At 30.7% G+C, this 17,629-nt stretch overlaps 1 protein-coding gene across 2 annotated transcripts in view; it reads left to right on the forward strand.

The window, feature by feature from the left end:
- The first annotated feature begins 1,149 nt into the window (after positions 1 to 1,149).
- Positions 1,150 to 17,629, forward strand: part of LOC143222178 (uncharacterized protein C12orf56-like) — a 54,415-nt gene continuing 37,935 nt past the window's right edge. Inside the window, exon 1 of one of the 2 annotated variants that reach the window (XR_013012056.1) lies at positions 1,150 to 1,472. Coding sequence is in view for 1 of the 2 variants with exons in the window: in XM_076448257.1 (XP_076304372.1) it covers positions 1,227 to 1,472 (246 nt within the window). In the remaining variant the exon portion in view is untranslated. The remainder of the gene's footprint in view (positions 1,473 to 17,629) is intronic. The other variant, XM_076448257.1, reaches the window with a different exon arrangement.

The raw sequence follows: 17,629 nt of genomic DNA on the forward strand, positions 1-17,629 counted from the left end.
TATAACCACTTTTAGCTGGGTGCTTTTGAAGCTTGGTAAACATCCATAGTACTGAAAGCCAAATAAGTGAATCATTGTGGGATTACATTTATCTTACATCTAATCTACTAGAGCACTTCCTTTTTGCTTTTTCTCATTGGTATCCGTTTGGCTTTGCACATTTAATGTAGTTCTCTCTTGAAAAACATTTTAATGTATATATGACATATTTTTCTTTTAGTTTAATTTATGTTTCACTAATATTTCAACATTTAAATATATTTAACTTTTGTACCTTTAGTATTCTTATTTTCTAACAAATGTGTTTATATATTTATCAGTATTCCACTTTCAATGGTTCCTAGATTTAATGCTGCTAAAGGAACAATAGTAAACACTGTGACACCACAAGCACTAAAGAAAAATTAGAAACCTATCATAATTATCATCAGTACGTATTCAAGCCAAGTGTCACTCGGTCATGTTCGATTTCTCCGAATTTGGTGAGTTACATGAGTACAAATCCAATTTTACACCTATAATATTTCCTTTTTTAATTGCCTATTCCCACTCTAGTTGAGTTTAGGCTTAAATAGCTCCTAAATATCAGCACTTTTACTGGTATATAAAAGCCTATGACGAGGGAATTTCCAGGACAAGATAAAGCATACAGTTCCGTGTGTGACACCACATCATTGTGACGCAAGCTAGGTGGGATCAAAATAGGAAAACCGGGAATAGGTACAGCGCATGAATCCTAAGCAAAACAAACAAAATAACATTTTTTAATTACGAAGATATTCTTTGAGAAGCGAACTGAAAAAGAAAACAACTGAGTATTTCGTATTTTAGAAATAATGTTGCTACATTTATAGAAATAATTATAACAGAATTATAAAATAGCAAGTTAAAAAGTTATTCTCTTCACATGGTGCTCGCTATTCTAATACAAATGTTCTAATATTTGTGATAGATATGTAACCTCTATTTTACTTTTCATGAAATGTACCTGTACTGCCATTTTGCTTTCATTTCTGAACACGTGTGTTATTCGTATGACTAAGTCCGTTATGAGCATGCACATTAGATTAGTACGTACGTTGAAACTCGCGCTGAGTTTCGCGTACCACGAGTCCACGTGCTCTATAAATATACGTACATATATTTATTGACGTTGGAAGTTTCTATATGCGGGTCGATTCATCTGGTTGGTAGTCAGTACAATGTGAAGACAGTTGCAGTTCGAAATGGCGATTACAACAGAAGAGAATCACAAAAAAAGATACGGAAGATTAGAGTCGTTCTTACAACGTAATATTCCAGATGAATTTGCTCGCGTAAATTGGTACGAGCCTTGTATCACGAGTTCGGAAGTAGAAAAACCGACATTTAAGTTCGTAGTCGTGACTGATGAGCGATTGATAGTGACTGAGAACCCACCCCATCAGCTGCAAATCTCAGTGCCATTAAAAGATATCATAACTTTAGAACTGGTAAGTCCAGTCAGTCCAACAATATTCATTACTATGTGGAAAATATATTTATTTATGTATTATCTATCTAATATTGCTAAAAACTATATTTACCACTCAGCCGCTTAAAGTTCTGTGTTCGTCTTTCGAATGCGGTAACATAGAAACTGGTTGTCAAGTAACTCGGGTTGTCAAACAGTTGCTAGAATATTTTTGTAGCAATACAAGTAGTTGTAGAAAAATAAGCTCAAAACTGTTACAACTTTATAAACATTTATGTTTGAAAAAATCCATTTGGAATAATTTTTATTCCAAAATTTTCGTAACAATGTTTATTTAAAAGATTCAAGAGTCATATTTCAACAACAATAAAAGATTTTACAAAATATTTCGTAAAGAATATAAAATAATTTATTGATGCATGTTCATTAATAGAAGTTTTAATAACATCAATGAAACACTTGAAGCAGTCTGAGAGTCATATTCCTTGTTTGTTATTGAAGAAAGTTGTAAGCAACTGATAAATATAACTGTGAGTGTGAAAAGATAATATCTATGTGGCTTCATATATTTTTATTAAGCATACAGAAATAACGAACTTTCTAACACCAGTTAAGAGCATGAGTGAAAAAATAAATGTAAGTTTTTCTATGCTTAAACAACACAAAAAACATCATCGTGAGCTATGGCCACAAACTTTTTAATTGTGAGCGTTTAAGCTGCTAAATAACTTCTCAAAAACCAAAGTGTTTAGAAACTATTTGTTTCATCATCAAGATTGGGATAGCAGTAAGTCTAGGAACTTACAATGCTAAAATCCAGTGTTTGATTTTCCTTATGAACATAATAGCTCACCCAATGTAACTTTACCAAAAATAACAGACAAAAGTAACTATATTGTAATTTCATGATAATTGAATATGAATTCATGTTTTAATTATATATAAATGTATTTTATAAAACATTCAAAAACTGATCTCACAATATTTGAACCAGATTCATTGTGATTAACATACTGGGATTGCGAAACTGAGAGTTCATGCTCGTTGCCGCAAAAATACACTTCGCACATTGGAGTCATTAAGGCAACACGCAATGACAGCTTAATCTCAGTATAAGATCAGACAAATGTAATCCAAGAGTCAGCAGTACATATTGTTGACAAACTGCCTTCTCTTCAGTCTATCATATTATTTAATGTGTTTCGTGATATTTGTTGACATCTATGTAAAATATAATTGGTCAATTTCTAAGTGGAATTTTTGCTTTATTTTATTTGTTTAAATTATAAAAACCAAATATTAAACACATCTGACTGACTTGCAATTTGCAGTATTAATTAAATGGTAATAAGAAAAAACGTTTTAAACTAATTTTACTATTACTAAAGGCAAATGAGTCACGTATCGCGTTTATGACTACAGTAAAGATCATCCATTTTGAGAGTTAACATCGATCAATCACAGTTTGATTACTGTCATTTTTGGTGTGATAAACTGGAAACTGTTTAACGGTGTGCATATAATACCTAATTATAAGTTTTTGCCCGAGAAGGGGGATAAAACCTCCCTGAATGTTCCCTATTTTATAAGACTTTTGATTTATAATTTAATGATACATGAGTAACTTATTACCTTCTTCAAAGTGGGGTGTACAATTAGGGAGTTATTAACAAAAGAAAGAAGTAAGGGGAACACTATTTAATGTTGTCCTTTTTATAGTTTTTGCTTTATTACGGCTACCCCTATCAAGTTTTTTAATAAAGTTCTCATTAACTTGATTTGGACTCCTTCAGTGAATATATCTGCATTTTATAAGTCCAGAAGCCACACTTTGAAAAATTTAAGTGAGAGCACCGTGACAACTGATGACCCACGAAGTAACTGATCGGGAAATTTTACCAGTTTTGCTAAGCATGACTAAAAACTCTATCTGTGATTCTCTTTTTAGTTCCAAAAATGGTTAAATTATATAATGCAAACTGGATTTAATGCTTATCTCGTTTAATTTGTGTAAACAAATAACAGACGATGGCTCAGTGTCACTTGTTAGAGGTTATTATATTCAATGACGAAGCCCATGTATCCAGGTAGAAGGCTATCGTGTAAAACAAAACACTATTTGTCTTGCTTTTCATCTTTTATCCAGTTAAACGTTCTGTTTGCTGTTTGTTTTTGAATTTCGCACACAGCCACACGAGGGCTATCTACGCTAGCCGTCACTAATTTTGCAGTGTAAGACTAAAGGGAAGATAGCTAGTCATCACCACCCACCGCCAACTCTTGGGCTACTCTTTTACCAATGAATAGTGGGATTGATTGTGACATTATAATGCCCCCACAGCTGAAAAAGCGAGCATGTTTAGTGTAACGGGGATTCGAACCCGTGATCCTCGGATTACGATACGAGTGCCTTAACCACCTGGCCATGCTGAGCCTTACCGTTCTGAGTCACGTATATTTGATGCGTTATAAATGAAAGAAACCTTTTCTTAATTAGTTCAGAAGTAAACATTTTCGATTTATAAGAAGGAAGAAAACTAGGGTTTCAGATATGATTATTCGCACGTCATAACTCAAAATTACAAATACGATCATCTGGATGAATTTCTTTCACCAGAGACTGAGAGAATAAAACATGATGTGATGTTTCACACAAGTTTGGCTAGAACATAGTCATAATTGTTTGATAAAATAATTTAAATATGATGATAGTGAAATTATTTTCTGTTCTAAATGAAAGATGAATTTTTGTGGTTAATAACGATGGGATATACATTTTTAAAATGTTGATTTTCACTATGGCGTGTTCCACATCAGTAACGTTAAATTTTTAAATGCGCTCATGTAAGAGGTAGAAAGATTTAGACTCGTTCAAAACATTATATCTACTTCTATAAAACGTGATAGGGGTAGGATGCGTAGACTTTCAATTTTAAAAATTCTATGCCTAATGTGTATGTTATTCATTCTTTAATAATGGAAGACAATATTGTAAACACTTGGCTTTTTCGTTTAAGTAAGGGTGTGATTTTGACCTCTGGGTGTCGAAACTTGACGAGCGGATTCAAATCCGTGAGGTTACCACAAAATATTTCCCGCAATTTAAACTGTGAAACTTTGTTACAGTAATAGCCTATTAGATACTTTAGCATGGGTTATAAGATGCTGTTGAATAATTTCCTTCTCCGTGGTCAGTAGTTCAACATTATGGATGGAGGCAGATGATCTTAGTGCTTTGCAACAAATACAGACAAATGCTTTTAATTGAATCTAAAGATGTGTACAAATCATCGTTTACTAGAATAAAATTTTCGTTTACTAAAAAGAGAAAATGCCTAAAAACTTTATTGTAAATAATAAAAATGTTACTAGCTGTTAGATGATGACAGGCATTATTAATTCAACATATCATAATATATAGTTGTACAAGGCACCTACTTGTTAGCTTATTTACTATGTACAAAATCGTGGTCTCACTGCGATAATTAATATTACATGAAGTACAAACTGCCTTTCAGTTACTATTCTACTTAACGTCGTTTTCTGATAATATTTTCGGACTTAATGAAACATTTAAAACCTTACAATTTAGGTAAGGCAATGTTAGATGCTAGGATGTCTTTTTTAATACAAATTCTGACTGAACAGCGTAGAAAATTTAAATAGAGGTGAATGAGAATACTTATAATAAAGGTAGGGATTAAACTGGAATAGAAGGGTACTTATCGTTCTTTGTATTCTGACAAGAATGTCAAAACGGTTAACAAACAGGAAGTCTACGCCTTTCAAAATTCTACTTTGACCATTCCATTTACATGTAGTATTTCTTTCATATAAAAAGCTATGTATTTTGCGTGCATACTGTGTACTGTATATTGTGATATTACGTAGATGTAAGCGTGAATGTTCTTGAATATGTACCCTCTGACTTTGGTAATGTTTTAAAAAATTTCTAACATAAAAGTTACAAGCTGGTATGGGTATTAAAACGTTTATTAAAATAAAGTAGAAAACAACGTTTTGACAAACCTGTTAACCTGAAGACGATCTAAGAAGGTCGAAACGTTGTTCTGTATTTTATTTTAATAAAAATTTTAATTCCTATACCAGCAGTCTTGAGATACATTTTTACTTCAAGTGGGTTTCTTATCATCACGAAAAGCTGTAAGCATTAAAGCGAGCATCAGTTTGTTCCTTATAAATGGTTTTTAATCACTGCAGCTTCCATCCAGACATCTTTAATTTAAATTTTATTTAAATTTCATTCTTGGTTCACAATGTTGAATTACAATTTCTTCTATAATTTTTACTACAGGTTAAAGTTTTTGTTTATTAGAAAGCTACACAAAGTATCTGTGCTATGTCCATTACGGGTATCGAAGTTCAGTTTATAGCGACACATAAGCCTCCAGACTTTCCGCTAAGTCGCTTAGGGGAGGGGATTTGTTAGAAGTAACATAGCTAAACTAATTTGTATTCTAAAAATTAGTAATAAATAAATTATGATTATGAATACTGTCGATTAATTGGCATACGAGACAACAAAAATTAACGACTCGAAAACAATATTTAAAAACAATAACTAATTTAACAAGATTACTCTGAATTTCGAGTGTTGACGAAACAACAGTGGCACCTAGCATCTAGCTGTAAAATGTTGAAACTAAAAATAAAGATATTTTCGAAAGGTTCTCTATTGTTGTATTATGTTGGTCATTTTAGAGTTCTGATTTATAATTAAAATGGTAAAAATAGTTTTAATTATACTTTAGCTAATTTAAACCTTATAACTATAACAAAAGAATTAGAGCTTGAAAAACAATAAGTTTAACTGAGTTTGTAAATCATCGAATCTTGTACTCACCTTGTGAATTCTAGAAGCATATTCCTTATATTTTTAGCTGTTTTCATTATGAGATAGTTGAACATGGACTAACGGTTAATCTGGTTACTCATCAAGGCCCAGACTCATCATATGCCACTGGACACGCTTTGCACTTTTAACTGTGGGCGCAAAGTAAAAGTGACAGTCAGTGTCGCTTTTCAATTAATAGTAGCCTTGAAAATGGTGGGAACTGCTAATTTTATTTTCCTGCTTCTAATCAATAAGTTTAAATTATAAACTGTTAAACTTATCATTGACATCCCTAACTTGACTGTTAAGCCGTTCAGATTTAAAATATCTGAATGATTTCCTTAGTCTTTTCAATAATTTAGTAACTAAGTTCTACATTATAGATAAGGAGTAAAATGTTGGTATTGGTGTCCATTCTTGCGAAATTCAGAGTTATTGTTTGTTATTAAGCACAAAGCAACAAAAAAGGACCATCTGCTGCTCTTCCCACACGGATATCAAAATACAGTTTCTGGCAGAAATATAAGTCCATAGACATACCGATATGTCACTAGGGGGCCCGCGAAATCCAAAGAGTGCTGATAAGAAATGTATTTTATTTTTATTTCTATTATACTCATTTTTATACATCTGTCCTTTTACTACAAGCATGAACTACTTTTAATTGTTACAAATGACAGAAGATTATATAGAATGTTTGAATTTTAAATTCATAGCGGTATGCTATCGAAATTTTATTGTTTAACAGTATTATATAGCTCCCAAAGCTTTCTATTATCGGCTAAGTAGTATTATATTTATTGTAACTAAAATAATGAATATTTTAAAACACTTTTATAACTTCCCTAGGAGGCCTTGTTATTTGTCATTTTCGAGATCCTGCTCTATATCAAAAATTACGTTCACATGGATTAATTTAAGGTAATTACAATTGTGTAATCCTTCAGAGGACCAGACAATATGGGTCTTCTAGTTTACTGTGAGATCATGGACTAATGCTAAAATTCAGCTCTATCAGGTGATATTGATAGATATGTTTGTAAACTCGACTTTTGACATCAGTAATTTTTTGTGAATTCTAAAATATAAAAATCTTAATAAAGAGTATACTGAAAAAAACAAAAAACTACCACGTAGAGAATTTCGCCAGGTTGACATAATGACCTATATGAATCACTAATTTATCGGCAAAGCAACCGTTTGTTATCGTTGCCATGACGTTAGTTGCTACAGTGACGAAACACACCAACAACACGAGAATAGCGACAAACGTTTAACTTTCTTGTTACAATGATTAACTGTATTCTCTGTTTTTGTTTTCTTTATCATTGTTTCAAATGTTTCATTTTTTTGAGTTCAATTACAATTTAAAAGAAGTAAAAATGCAAATTCCTCTCCTTGTAGGTTATTTGGTATATGTATATAACATTACAATTATCCTTTTGCCAGGGGAGATTTTTTCGTTACTTTCAACCTTTTGTAGCGGTCTGTTATCATGAAATAAAATGTATCTGTGATAGTAGCTGGATGTTTGTATTGCAGAACATCACCTCACTTAAAGTTGGAATTTTTGTTTTATTTCAAAAATCACATATGTATATTTGAAACCGAGTATAACGTAATGCCAAAGTGTGGCTCATAAGGTTTCAGATAAGCTATTCCCCTCCACCCCACCCTTCCTTTAACCGGTGGCTCTGCGGTAAGCTTACAGTCATACAACTTTAAGGTTGGAAGTCCGATTTTTTCGGCAGGTACAAATTAAACAGTTCACTGTGCCGCTTTCCGCTTAACAGCAAACAAACATTCAGTTGTGAGCGCATTATAAAAGTGACAGTCAATCCCGCTATTCAGCTTCCTTTAGGAAGCTGTGTGTAAATGATAGGTTTCATTGACCGTTGTCCTACATCTTATCGATGGTTCTAAAATAGGGATGGTTATATTTGATCCCTCAGTTTGTTTTCTTCTGGTTGTTTACCTCATGTGACATGGTTAAGATTGAAATACTGTGAACCTTGCGTTATTTCCCGTAATTGGTATTATGCTTAAAGCCTTACCAATAACTGGGGTATATTTTTGACGTGAAAGAGACCTTCGTAACATTATAACATTTTGACTGGTTTACTTATGTTGCATTTTTTTTTTTTTTTTTGTAAACGTTTCTAAAAGAATTCTCTTTAGAATACTATATATGTATTTTATGGTGAACGTTAGCCCCATTGTAACATATTTCAGAACTAGTGTAACTCTGTTTCGGGAATCCCAAAACTTCAAAGAAAATTATAACTAATTCATACCGCCTACACATTCTCTGTAACTTTTCGGCTGTCTAAAGCAGTCGAAAATCACCGAGTTGAGAGCTGCAACGCGTGACTGCATGTCACAAGGGACCACTATTCAATAGGTTACTACTAAATATTTTTTGTTTTGTTTTTATTAGGTCCAATCAATATTTTTATCGGTTTAACTGTTAACGTGTATTTGCTCATTTAAGACGATTAAGGCTCGACAAGATTATTTAATTTAACAATTCTTATGAAAGTGTCCAAAAAATTACGTTTGTTTCCAGTGGGGAATTTTCTAATTCCGAACATAGTTTAGAGCAATGGAAATATTGGAACTGATTACTACGTAAAAGACTAAAGAGTTTGTTAGTAAAAATACTTCAATGCAGGATAAATTTTATTTGCTTGTTACTTGAATATCAGTATCCTACCAGATTAGAAAATAAACGTCTAGCCTGGTGGTTAAGGTAGTCGCCTCGCAATCTGTGGGTCACCAAACATAATCGCCTTTTCAGCGATGGTTGCTCTATTATATGGCGTTGAATAACACAGTTCTTGGTAGAGTGGCTGCGATCAGTTCTGTTGATTAGACTATCTCGAAATTCAGTAAAACAAACAAAATATAAAACAGCGAATACTCACTATTGTTTTTGCTAATCGTTGTTAGGGAGATCAATTTGTTATTTGACTTTTCGAATTGTCAATGTTTAATTTTCCAACAACAGAATTTAAATGTCTTCAGTTTTTCAATTTCTCTTATAATTATCATATGTACGTCACTAACATGAGTTTTATGCAGCTGTTAACAAAAGCTTTCGGTGAGATAGTATTCAAATTAAAGAAAGCGTTTTGCTGGTGTTGAAATGTTAAATCTTATTTTCTCCCTACTTCTTACATATTATAACTTATAAACGTTACTATTACGTTTACTATTGATGATATTCGAAGACGTGAATAGTTTTAACGCTCCAGTCTGATTGATTCATCACGATATCTTAAACACTATTGAACTGTGAATTTAAGGTTCGTAGCTCGAATCACTTTTTGTGAAATCGCGCTAGGCAGTTTGGGGCCATATTATAAGAGTGACAGTCAAATTTCACTATTCGATTAAAGTAACATAAGATCTGTTGGTGATGTGTGCTGTTGATTAGCTAGGCGCCTTCCCTCTCGTTTATCAGTTCCGTAGCTTTGTGTGAAAAATTAAAAAAATAAAAAGTCACACACTTATTATTTTTAGTCTATAATCAAATAACTCAATATCGACTCACATTCAGCGCTTGAAAAGTTTTCCAGTGGTTATGGTGTTACCTAATATTATGCGTGTCACGTCTGGCCTATCAGGGTTAGATTAAATTCAACATCAACAGAATTTACTAAGATATTTGTTAACTGAATATGAAGCAATGAAATCCTTTAGTGACTTTATATAGTTTTATATAATAAGATAACATTTAACCACTGTAAACCTATTCTTTTATGAGATTTACGAATAATTTTGATTTTAAAAATGCAAACTTTGTTTACAAAGAATCAGTTTCAAGTATTTGTTGTTTTATAAAAAATGAAAGAGACTTTTGGTATTTCTTATTTGAATAAGTAAATAATACATCATTGAGTGTACAGGATAGTCCAAAAAAGCATTATACATCTAAATTAACACTCTCAATACAAACAATACGGAATCGAAGTTCGAATTTTATTGTTGTAATCCATAAATTTACTGCTGTCCCACCGGGAGACAAAATTTGTTTGAGATAAAAATCGTATTGGGTTATCTGCTCTTTGCACCGCGAAAATCGACCCCCGACTTTTAGCGTTGCTACTCCGTAAATTTCCCATAGGAAACAAAACCTATGTGAATTAAAACTAGAAAAAGAAAGCAGCTTATATTTATATTCCTCTATGTTTATCTATGAGGAAGTTTTTCTAATTTTCCGAGTCCGGTCACCGTAAAACTTTAAGAGGTTTTTGGTTGTGCATCAAAAACATTCTAAAACCCTCTATTACTTTTTTCATTTTTACAAGTTTAAACTAGAATATTAATTTATTTCTTGCTAATACAAAACATTATTGTGACAAAGATGAAAACCCTACATTTTTTTTTTCAAAACACCATCTACTTTTTTGCACATAATATATTTTTATATGACTGGAACTTTCCTGTTGCTTAATATTTAGTTGTCGTATTTGCGTGTCATAAAGAGTAACGCTTGTTATGTGTTAAAATTTCAAATAGCCTTAAACTGAGTTTAGTTGTAAGTTAGATTTAGAATTTAAATAAATGTCAATATGTATTCATTTATGATACTTTCCGACAAGATTGATGCACACAGTTTTCTTTTGTAATACAAATATTTTTAATATACAAATAATACAATTTACAATGACGGTCATTACAAATAATGATCAGTATACAAAAGTTTTACAAAGTTACAACCAATACTGAGTCTATTGTCTCTCATCTGGAACTTCTTTCATATTTTGTCGAGGGTTTACGAAGAGCGAACTGGACGAAAAAATTTTGTTACGTTTGATGAAAGATTTAGCAATAAAAGTTTGCAGTCTTATTGAATATGACGTTCTCATAACCCAGAAATCCCTTGAAGAAAGAGTGATAATTTAACAACAATTTACATGAGAATGATATTGGTATTCTTACAAGGATATTTCATTATTTTACTACAAGTTACAGCTTTTATAGTAAATAAAAATATTTTTCAGAATAGGTACTACGTTAATCACTGGCGCGATCGCTCTCAAACACACAAAGGTATGTCAGGGTCATACAGTTTTATTTTGATACATTATTTAACAATACAGTAAAATCATCTAGGATTTTATGAACTTCATAGTTCTTTGGACGCAGGAAAGATAACTTTCATAAATATAAAGACCTTTATAAATTACTTTATTTTGTAATCATTAAAATTATTCAAACACATTAGAATAATTACAACAAACATAATTCAGAGTCGTACACATTGTTGATGGGACTCATAAATTTTGCACCCCCACTCAGACGTCTAATCTACCTTGGCCTTCGGAAATGCACATTCGCGCCCCCTTCTTCAGTGTCAGCGCTCTATGCTTGCGCACTGTTAAAACTACCCTTGATATGGCCCTGATGTTAACTGTTCAAATCTTTTCAACTTTTAATAGCAACTTCGTAAAAACTAACACGAACTGAGCATATTACCCTTTGTGAAATCTTTGTATTTCAATTACAGATTCTTAAAGTTTAGTGCCTCAAGTGTGATATAGTTTAGACGAAAACATCGTGTACACTATCTTTTTCACAAAGTCTACCTTTTTTTCACAATCTAATTTGTTTACGAGCCACAAACGATAATATTTGGGTATCGAAACCTGATTATTAGTATTTCACTAACAATGAAACTAAATATGCATGCTCCTACTATTATACCAGATTCCGAAACACTGCTATATCTCAAGAAGTAAAACAAAAGTTGAAAAAGATATGGTGTCTTTGTTATGATAAGATTTTACATAAACATTATTAAATACATGTTCTTATATATTAAATTTTATGTACTAATGTTTGACTACAAACAGTCAAATCATGCTTAATAAACACTGAACTTTACTTAGTTCATTAACATAGATTTTATAGATAATTCTTAAACGTTTCTTGCTGTCTGTATAGTTTTAACAGTATAACGTTGGCTATAGAAAGTGGCTAGATAACTTTTTACTTAGTTACCCAAGTATCTGGTGAACTTTCTCAGATTGTAGTGTGTTAGAAACACAGTAGACAGTGATAATTTCTGCTGGCAGGTCGGATGACAGTTTGAGAATTTGTCCTTATTTTCTATTGGAAAGATCAATAATGATGTGGGCAGTTCATGTGTATTGAGAAGAATGACGCCATAGAATTCTTCCATGGTGACACGTGGATTAAATAAATGAATTAAAGATAAAAATAAAAACTCTATAATATGAACACTTTAGAAAGCACTCTGGTTATAGGGTTCCTTACTTTTGTCTATAGATTTTGGGTATAAAATCCAAAGCTCTCACTCATTCTGGGACAAATTGTCTCTTAGGACAAGTATCCTTTCGAAATCAGTTTTTAAGAAATAGGTTTAGCACTGTTTCAGAGTTGAGTACATTTGTTCGATATGATTTGTTTGGCGTAAAATAACTTTCAACTCTGTTAAAAATCTATTATTTTCTTTCATGGTTCACTCTTGGACCAAGTTAGAGAATTTGGATTTAAGTGCATTTCCTGGCATTCCTCAAGTTATTTGTGGTTACCACTGAATTTGATAGAGAAAACAGTGTATGGGAGTTTTTTTGTTTTTTTTAATTATAACAACTAACTATTTTATTTATTACTTGTGCCATTGGTAGAACCACCCTTTTTGTTTTTTCTACAACATAAAGGTAATAATAACCTTATCTTAGTCTATTTACAAAAGCTAAGCCACAGCTTAAGCTCATTAATAAACCCCAAAATAAACATTAGATATTGTTTATTAATTGTTAACTAGTGATACTGTACTTCACATATCCTTATTGTTATTTTAAACTGTATTTAAAGGTTTTTATTCGAATACAGGTGTTATATTCTTAAACTTGATAAGAGATCTCATCGCGCGCTTATTTTGATTCGACGGTCACTCTTACACTGCTAAATTGGGAACGACTAGCACAGATAGCCCTCGTGTAGCTTTACACGAAATTCAGAACGAACAAACGAACTCTGTTGTACTGTGCTATTTTATTGGATTCTTAATCCTTCTTAGCAATATCTATTAATAAACGTCATAAAGCCTGTAAAATAATACCTAAGAATTCCATATTTGACATCAAATATTCAGAATGTGTACAGCGCTTACAATTGTCCTTGAACGCACGTAGTAAACATAAGAAACACTTCTAGAAAGTGATCCCGTTTATTGAACATGATGCAGGAAACTTATTTTAATTTCATTACACAGAGAACGCAATCACCACCACACCATATAAAGTTGACATTGTTCAATAAAATGTTCTATGTTTGGAATCTTTTTAGAATTTTGTAACGTGTAGGATGAGTATAGGAATAACTTATTAATTTCAAGAACCGCGTTTAATATTGGGGTTTATTTTAACAACAAAATTACGGTACAATTGAAATAAAGGTTTTGAAATAATAACTGAGTAAAAATAAAATGTTTTTCTTAGTAATTTTATTTACTCTCAAACATTTCTTGAAGCAAGAGGTTTCTTTTAAAAAACAGTTTGTTTGATCTGTTTTCTCTATGTATTAAATTGTTATGCCTTTAATCGGTTTTGAAATTGAGTATTTCAGGTTTTGCTACAAAATATAAGTTCAGAACTTCACGTTCGTGGAATATAAGTGAAAATATTCTTGATCTTTTTAGAATTTTGTAACGTGTAGGATGAGTATGGGAATAACTTATTAATTTCAAGAACCGCGTTTAATATTGGGGTTTATTTTAACAACAAAATTATGGTACAATTGAAATAAAGGTTTTGAGATAATAACTGAGTAAAAATAAAATGTTTTTCTTAGTAATTTTATTTACTCAATCATTTCTTGAAGCAAGAGGTTTCTTTTATAAAAACAGTTTGTTTGATCTGTTTTCTCTATGTATTAAATTGTTATGCCTTTAATCGGTTTTGAAATTGAGTATTTCAGGTTCTGCTACAAAATATAAGTTCAGAACTTCACGTTCGTGGAATATAAGTGAAAATATTCTTGATCTTTTTAGAATTTTGTAACGTGTAGGATGAGTATAGGAATAACTTATTAATTTCAAGAACCGCGTTTAATATTGGGGTTTATTTTAACAACAAAATTACGGTACAATTGAAATAAAGGTTTTGAAATAATAACTGAGTAAAAATAAAATGTTTTTCTTACTAATTTTATTTACTCTCAAACATTTCTTGAAGCAAGAGGTTTCTTTTAAAAAAACAGTTTGTTTGATCTGTTTTCTCTATGTATTAAATTGTTATGCCTTTAATCGGTTTTGAAATTGAGTATTTCAGGTTCTGCTACAAAATATAAGTTCAGAACTTCACGTTCGTGGAATATAAGTGAAAATATTCTTGATCTTTTTAGAATTTTGTAACGTGTAGGATGAGTATAGGAATAACTTATTAATTTCAAGAACCGCGTTTAATATTGGGGTTTATTTTAACAACAAAATTATTGTACAATTGAAATAAAGGTTTTGAAATAATAACTGAGTAAAAATAAAATGTTTTTCTTACTAATTTTATTTACTCTCAAACATTTCTTGAAGCAAGAGGTTTCTTTTAAAAAAACAGTTTGTTTGATCTGTTTTCTCTATGTATTAAATTGTTATGCCTTTAATCGGTTTTGAAATTGAGTATTTCAGGTTCTGCTACAAAATATAAGTTCAGAACTTCACGTTCGTGGAATATAAGTGAAAATATTCTTGATCTTTTTAGAATTTTGTAACGTGTAGGATGAGTATGGGAATAACTTATTAATTTCAAGAACCGCGTTTAATATTGGGGTTTATTTTAACAACAAAATTATGGTACAATTGAAATAAAGGTTTTGAGATAATAACTGAGTAAAAATAAAATGTTTTTCTTAGTAATTTTATTTACTCTCAATCATTTCTTGAAGCAAGAGGTTTCTTTTAAAAAAACAGTTTGTTTGATCTGTTTTCTTGTATTAAATTGTTATGCCTTTAATCGGTTTTGAAATTGAGTATTTCAGGTTCTGCTACAAAATATAAGTTCAGAACTTCACGTTCGTGGAATATAAGTGAAAATATTCTTGATCTTTTAGAATTTTGTAACGTGTAGGATGAGTATAGGAATAACTTATTAATTTCAAGAACCGCGTTTAATATTGGGGTTTATTTTAACAACAAAATTACGGTACAATTGAAATAAAGGTTTTGAAATAATAACTGAGTAAAAATAAAATGTTTTTCTTAGTAATTTTATTTACTCTCAAACATTTCTTGAAGCAAGAGGTTTCTTTTAAAAAAACAGTTTGTTTGATCTGTTTTCTCTATGTATTAAATTGTTATGCCTTTAATCGGTTTTGAAATTGAGTATTTCAGGTTCTGCTACAAAATATAAGTTCAGAACTTCACGTTCGTGGAATATAAGTGAAAATATTCTTGATCTTTTAGAATTTTGTAACGTGTAGGATGAGTATGGGAATAACTTATTAATTTCAAGAACCGCGTTTAATATTGGGGTTTATTTTAACAACAAAATTATGGTACAATTGAAATAAAGGTTTTGAAATAATAACTGAGTAAAAATAAAATGTTTTTCTTAGTAATTTTATTTACTCTCAATCATTTCTTGAAGCAAGAGGTTTCTTTAAAAAAAACAGTTTGTTTGATCTGTTTTCTCTATGTATTAAATTGTTATGCCTTTAATCGGTTTTGAAATTGAGTATTTCAGGTTCTGCTACAAAATATAAGTTCAGAACTTCACGTTCGTGGAATATAAGTGAAAATATTCTTGCTCTTTTTAGAATTTTGTAACGTGTAGAATGAGTATAGGAATAACTTATTAATTTCAAGAACCGCGTTTAATATTGGGGTTTATTTTAACAACAAAATTATGGTACAATTGAAATAAAGGTTTTGAGATAATAACTGAGTAAAAATAAAATGTTTTTCTTAGTAATTTTATTTACTCTCAATCATTTCTTGAAGCAAGAGGTTTCTTTTAAAAAAACAGTTTGTTTGATCTGTTTTCTCTATGTATTAAATTGTTATGCCTTTAATCGGTTTTGAAATTGAGTATTTCAGGTTCTGCTACAAAATATAAGTTCAGAACTTCACGTTCGTGGAATATAAGTGAAAATATTCTTGATCTTTTTAGAATTTTGTAACGTGTAGGATGAGTATAGGAATAACTTATTAATTTCAAGAACCGCGTTTAATATTGGGGTTTATTTTAACAACAAAATTATGGTACAATTGAAATAAAGGTTTTGAGATAATAACTGAGGAAAAATAAAATGTTTTTCTTAGTAATTTTATTTACTCTCAATCATTTCTTGAAGCAAGAGGTTTCTTTTAAAAAAACAGTTTGTTTGATCTGTTTTCTCTATGTATTAAATTGTTATGCCTTTAATCGGTCTTGAAATTAAGTATTTCAGGTTCTGCTACAAAATATAAGTTCAGAACTTCACGTTCGTGGAATATAAGTGAAAATATTCTTGATCTTTTTAGAATTTTGTAACGTGTAGGATGAGTATAGGAATAACTTATTAATTTCAAGAACCGCGTTTAATATTGGGGTTTATTTTAACAACAAAATTATGGTACAATTGAAATAAAGGTTTTGAGATAATAACTGAGGAAAAATAAAATGTTTTTCTTAGTAATTTTATTTACTCTCAATCATTTCTTGAAGCAAGAGGTTTCTTTTAAAAAAACAGTTTGTTTGATCTGTTTTCTCTATGTATTAAATTGTTATGCCTTTAATCGGTTTTGAAATTGAGTATTTCAGGTTCTGCTACAAAATATAAGTTCAGAACTTCACGTTCGTGGAATATAAGTGAAAATATTCTTGATCTTTTAGAATTTTGTAACGTGTAGGATGAGTATAGGAATAACTTATTAATTTCAAGAACCGCGTTTAATATTGGGGTTTATTTTAACAACAAAATTATGGTACAATTGAAATAAAGGTTTTGAGATAATAACTGAGGAAAAATAAAATGTTTTTCTTAGTAATTTTATTTACTCTCAATCATTTCTTGAAGCAAGAGGTTTCTTTTAAAAAACAGTTTGTTTGATCTGTTTTCTCTATGTATTAAATTGTTATGCCTTTAATCGGTTTTGAAATTGAGTATTTCAGGTTCTGCTACAAAATATAAGTTCAGAACTTCACGTTCGTGGAATATAAGTGAAAATATTCTTGATCTTTTTAGAATTTTGTAACGTGTAGGATGAGTATAGGAATAACTTATTAATTTCAAGAACCGCGTTTAATATTGGGGTTTATTTTAACAACAAAATTATGGTACAATTGAAATAAAGGTTTTGAGATAATAACTGA

Source organism: Tachypleus tridentatus, chromosome 8 (assembly GCF_004210375.1).
Source record: "Tachypleus tridentatus isolate NWPU-2018 chromosome 8, ASM421037v1, whole genome shotgun sequence".
Lineage (NCBI taxonomy): Eukaryota > Metazoa > Arthropoda > Merostomata > Xiphosura > Limulidae > Tachypleus > Tachypleus tridentatus.